Raw genomic sequence first — 5,618 nt, 5'->3', positions numbered from 1 at the left:
TCACCATCATCATCTTCACCACCATCAGATTTTGGTGCAGCAGCGTGTGATCAGTCAGTTTTACTGATTCTAAAACTAACTGTGGGACAGAAAGCTGCTGTCTGATTGGCTGCTTCAGCTCCTCAGTGGTCTGAGGTTCACCATGATGATAACACACCTGCACACCTGTCATTACACATCACACACACACACACACACACACACACACACACACACACACACACAGAGGATATTGGAAGTTCAGATCATGTTGACATAAAAGTCAGCTGATAACTAAGCGTGTACGTGTGTGTTTGGTTGTGTGTTTGTGTGTCCTCATCATCCTCTCAGCAGGTGACCGACAGGTGCACCATGGCAACGCTGTCTATGGAGACACACACACAAGCAACAGGCCACACCTAATGCAGTGCTGGTGGGACTCTGATGGTCTCAGATGAGGTCTGAACTGATTCCTGATGTGGATCACACACTGGTTCATCTGGTTTGACCTTCGTCCTGCGTCCTTTTGACCCGTGGGACGCAGAGGACGGAGTTCTCTCGTCTGTCTCACAGAGCTCCGGTCTGCGGACGATGAAGAGTTGGACTGGTGAGCGCTGCAGACTGACAGATCCTCGCAGAGCTCTCAGGAACTTGTGAAGACTCGAATTTATCAAAACATCTGACATCATCAGCTTTAGTCAGCTCACCACAATGACTCATCTGACTCATGTCTCTGCAGCCTCACGTCCAACCTGCTCCATCTCTGTCTGAGACACCAGTGAGGACGTCTGCTGGTGGGGACTCTCAGTCCTGCAGGTCCTGGTTCTTCTCAGTGCTGCATCAGAGACAACTGGACTTGTTATTTCAGCTCACATCAGAGCGACTTCTTCACTTCAGCTTGGACAGTTTATGGTGATAAGACAGACCTCTCCGCTGTCTTTACTACAGTGGACATGTGAGGACATCATGAGACACACTGAGTCGTCCTCAGGTGAGTTCAGGTGCAGTTGTCGTGTGACTCATCAAAAACCACAGAGACTCTGCAGTGACTCCACTGGATCCTTCATATTTGAGACATCTGTCCACACTTCAGACTGAAGGACACCACAGAGGACAGCTGGGGTTCACAGTGTCCTCAGTGTGGTTTCTGAGGACGATTCATTGATCAGTTGATTGATCATCGTTGGATCTTTTGAAGATGTTCACTTTGGACTCGGAGAGGACTTCAGAGAGGTGAGTCAAAGACAACTGGACCTCACTGAGACAATGTGGGACAATGTGGGGCATATTGAGACATATTGAGAAATAGTGGGATATAGTGGGACACACTGGGACATTGTAAAAGCAAATTTTGCTGTTTTTTAACAGTTTAAAAATGTAGCAAAGCTCGGCTGCTGACGTGTTAAAGACAGAAAACGTTGATCCTTTAACGTCACATTTTTAAACGCCAGCGGCCTCCATTGTTCTTTCTCTTCTTCTTCTACTCCTGAAATACACAACCGCACTGCATTGTGGTACCGGAGAGTAAACTGTAGGGTGCATGGTATGTATGCTCAGATTTGCTATGCATTGTGGGTATTTTATGATCCACTGAGAGCTGGAACACGACGACAAACCGGCGAACACGCCGCTCAGCACTCTGTGTGTGTGCCAAAGAACGGTTCCCAACATAGCTACTGCTCACAAATTTTCCAAAACTTTTCCAGGCCTGGAAAACAGTTTTTCTAACTCCATAACTTTTGCAGGAGTTTGGTGAACGTGGGCATACGGTGTATCAGCTGACTGGTTGGTGATGAAGGTCCTGGCTAGCTGAAGGATCAGGTTTGACCTTTGACCTGGAGAAAGCACGGTAAGATAATCCCCAGCTTTTACTCTGAAAGTCTGAGACCTGAGCTGAGGAGGAAGTCAATGATCTGCTGAGTCAGACGGTTACAGCTTATCCGCTGATTGCTCCATTGCCACGGAGACGGCTGAAAGCTGAGTCATGTGATCAGATGGCGATCTCGACATGTTCCGCCTCCTGCTGCTTCTCTTGAGTCTGTCTGACCCGTGATGTCACACTTCCTCTGTCTGAAGATGGCGGCCGGTCTGAGGACGCTGTACGGCGCTCTGATGGTTCTATCGGGTGTGGTGTCCGTCTGTGGGAACCTCCTCCTTCTGCTGGTGCTCCTCCTCAACAGGGAGCTCCGCTCTGACACACTGGGCCTCACCGTGAGCTTCGGCATTAGCGACCTGGCGCTCGGACTCTCCACCATCCCCTTCGGTGCCTACAACAGCCTGGCCCCAGCCTCCTGCTGCTCCGGCGAGGGCGCCGTGTGTCAGGGCAGCGGCTTTGTCTTCGTGCTCCTGCAGACCTCCTCCATGCACTCGCTCACCTGGGCCGCCGCTGACAGATTCACCGAGATCTGCTTCGCCCTCAGCTACCGCCGCCTGTGGACGGCGGGGCGGAGCCGAGCGGTGCTGGGTGTGCTGTGGTTGTTCTGCCTGCTGCACGCCGCCCTGCCGCTGCTGGGCTTCGGACGCTACGTCTACAGTGAGTCGCGGTTCCTGTGTTGCCCGAGCTTCACGCCGGACAACAGGTGGTCCGTAGCGCTGTGGATGTCATCGGGTGTCGTGGTGCCGATCCTCGCCATGTGCTCTCTGTACGGATACATTGTCTACGTGGCGAGGAAACAGGCGAGGAGGGGGACGTTCATGTGCAACGAGCTGCACTGCTACTACGTTCCTGCCAACAACTACCTGAGGAGCTCCATCGTCATGGTCACAACTTCAGGTGAGTTCTAACATGACCGACCACCGATCACCGACCACGCTCCCTCCGTCTTTGTTCAAAGCGACAGAACTTTATTTAAACTAGAGATCAGAAGTCCGTCTGTCCTGAGAGCGTCTCTGCAGAGACTCTGTGAGGACAGACAGAGCAAGACATGTAACATGTGTCAGCAGCTGTTTGTAAACAATAATGATGACATCATATGTCAACAACAGTCGCTGATCGTCTCCGTTATGTTTGTAAACAACAACAGTCGTTGATCGTCTCCGTTATGTTTGTAAACAACAACAGTCGTTGATCGTCTCTATTATCTGGTGTCTGATCTGGTTCTCTGCTTGGGGGGTCAGGAGCTGCAGGACTTCATTGTTTACTCTATTGAGGTAAAAAAATTGCATTTTTTTCTTATTGAAAAATTTTCAGCATTTTCTATTTATTTATGTTATATATTTAAAAAGTTGGTTTTTAGAATATATTAGCTGACCTAAGTAAATATCAGCTGCAATTTTTACAAATCGGTCAACGTACAGTGCCTGTTTTTTAAACATACTTTTTTTAGAATCTGGGGTTAGGGTTAGGGTTAGGGTTAGGGGGTTTCTCGTTTTTTGAACAACAGTAGGTTAGGAGTATCGGATTTTAATAATTTTTCATACACACATTGTCCAGACTCAAAAAGACTAAAAAGAAAAATTTTAATTCACTGATTTGTCTTGCTCCAATTTGACATTGTGCACAGTATAGAGGCATTTTCTAATGTATTTCAGAGGGGTTTTAAATGGGAATAAAATACCTGTTTAGACTCTCAATCTTCCACTCCTACTTAATATCACATACTCACACACACTCTCTCTCACACACACACACACACACACACACACACACACACACACACACACTCAGACGCTTGTTGCAAACATCTTTGGTCTTTGAAATGCAGCTGCAGATGCACCAAACATATCAGGCTTGTTCCAGCTCTGTTGGCCTCTGTCAGTCTTGATGAGGCACATGCAGAAAGTTGCTGTAAGAGACGGTAGTTTGGACAAATTTCAGGACAGGATTCAGTTTCTGAGCTGATTAACATGTTAACAGTTGAGTTAACAGTTGCAACTACATTTCAAGGACCAAAGATGTTTGCAACGAGCATCTGACTCTGAGTTTCATTCTTTGTGTGTGTGTGTGTGTGTGTGTGTGTGTGTGTGTGTGTGTGTGTGTGTGTGTGTGAGAGAGAGAGAGTGAGAGAGAGTGTGTGTGAGTGAGTGAGAGACAGTGTGTGTGAGTGAGTGATATTAAGTAGGGCTGGAAGACTGAGAGTCTAAACTGATATTTTATTCCCATTTAAAACCCCATAGAAATATAATATAAAATGCCTTTAAACCGTGCACAATGTCACACTGAATTATCATTAATGAATTATCATTTTTGTTTTTAAATCTGTATTGTAGGAGTCTGGACAATGTGAGTATGAAAAATTATTAAGATCTGATACTCCTAACCGATTGTTTTGGAAGTCTTTTCAAACAAAGGTCAGTAGTTCCCATGTAATCTTATGGGTTAGTAAACCTGTAAGATTACATGGACTTGCATCACAATTGTGGTACCTTTGGACTCAGAACAACTTGAATTTCAATGTTTGTTCTGTAAAAAAGGTGTTGACAGAGCTGATGAGGGGACACGTGCGAGGACACTGGCTGTCACCGTCACTGACGGGCTGATTTATACTTTATTCTAATCTGTCTGTAAACACGGAGGAAATGAAGCGGACTCATAAACTCAACACGGCAGGGTTGTGTGTGTGTCACCATGAGGACAGGCTGAGCTGTGTTTACCCTCCTGAGACTCTGTCATTACCGTCCTCATGGAGATACACTGCTGATGACGTCATCAGGTCACCACAGACCGCAGGCTCTCACCATCTTCAACACCACACTACCCATGATCCTCTATAGCTGCTGAGCTATATAGAAAAATAATAAATCATTTTAATAATAAATTCAAATTTCTATTACTCTATTATCATTTTTTGTGGCCCTTATAATGGTTGGCGTTTTTTTTTGTTTTGTTTTGTTTGTTTAAACACTTTTTGTTTTGTTTTTTTCCTTTAAATCTTTTTTTCCTGGCCTGGAAAATGCTATTTGTAAGTTCCAGACTTTTCCAGGTTTTTTCAGGACCTGGTGACAGTGACACAGAGCTCTGTCTCTGCAGGGATCCTCAGTGGAACCTGTCAAGGACGAAGACAGACGTTGACTGTCTGCTGCTCGCTCACTGCAGGACACGTCTCATCAGACTGACGTCCACATTAAAAGTCATGTAGAGCAGGGTCCAGGTTCATGTCCTGCAGGTCCCTCTAAATGTCCCCTCTGCTGTCTCTCAGTGTGTCTGCTAGTGTGCTGGCTGCCCTTTGTCTCCGTCTGTCTCTACGAGACGTTCAGCGGTCAGCAGAGTCCGGCTCTAAGCTCCGCCCTCTCTGCGTGGCTCGCTCTGACCAGCTCTGCCCTCAACCCCTGGATAACCTGCATGATGCAGACGTGAGTGAGACTGCAGAATCTGACGGCGAGCGTCTGGCCGCCTGTGACACATTAATGATGTCATCGCTCTGTTCATATGTCTCCAGCAGGTACAGGGCGGCGGTGCGCCGCAGCATCCGCAGGGTCATCCAGGTGTGTTTATGTTCTGAGACGCCACTGGAGTCCCGCCCCCAGAGCTCCGCCCTCCACCTGGACGCAACCAATCATATCAGCACAACCACGACCACAGCGGCAACACGCCCACCGCCATCACTGAAAACAACGACACCAACGTGATCACAGAACATCAAAACATCACCATCATCACAAAACACCACCGTCATCACCAAAACACCACCGTCATCACA

At 47.3% G+C, this 5,618-nt stretch overlaps 1 protein-coding gene across 1 annotated transcript; it reads left to right on the top strand.

Moving 5' to 3' along the window:
* Positions 1-20: 20 nt before the first annotated feature.
* On the top strand, positions 21-5,585 carry LOC121964502 (adenosine receptor A3). The gene is made up of 3 exons (XM_042514706.1): positions 21-2,752; positions 5,118-5,271; positions 5,358-5,585. The coding sequence occupies exons 1-3, from the start codon at positions 2,032-2,034 to the stop codon at positions 5,545-5,547; spliced, it is 1,065 nt and encodes a 354-aa protein (XP_042370640.1). The 5' UTR covers positions 21-2,031; the 3' UTR covers positions 5,548-5,585.
* The last annotated feature ends 33 nt before the right edge of the window (positions 5,586-5,618 follow it).

Source organism: Plectropomus leopardus, unplaced genomic scaffold (genome assembly GCF_008729295.1).
Source record: "Plectropomus leopardus isolate mb unplaced genomic scaffold, YSFRI_Pleo_2.0 unplaced_scaffold15799, whole genome shotgun sequence".
NCBI lineage: Eukaryota > Metazoa > Chordata > Actinopteri > Perciformes > Serranidae > Plectropomus > Plectropomus leopardus.
The sequence above is the reverse complement of the archived record's forward strand: the minus strand, read 5'-3'. Positions and strand labels throughout refer to the sequence as shown.

Coding starts and splice junctions, on each gene's coding strand:
- LOC121964502 (XM_042514706.1), top strand. CDS start 2,032: ATGTCACACTTCCTCTGTCTGAAGATGGCGGCCGGTCTGAGGACGCTG. Junction 2,753..5,117: donor CGTCATGGTCACAACTTCAG/GTGAGTTCTAAC, acceptor GCTGTCTCTCAG/TGTGTCTGCTAGTGTGCTGG. Junction 5,272..5,357: donor ATAACCTGCATGATGCAGAC/GTGAGTGAGACT, acceptor ATATGTCTCCAG/CAGGTACAGGGCGGCGGTGC.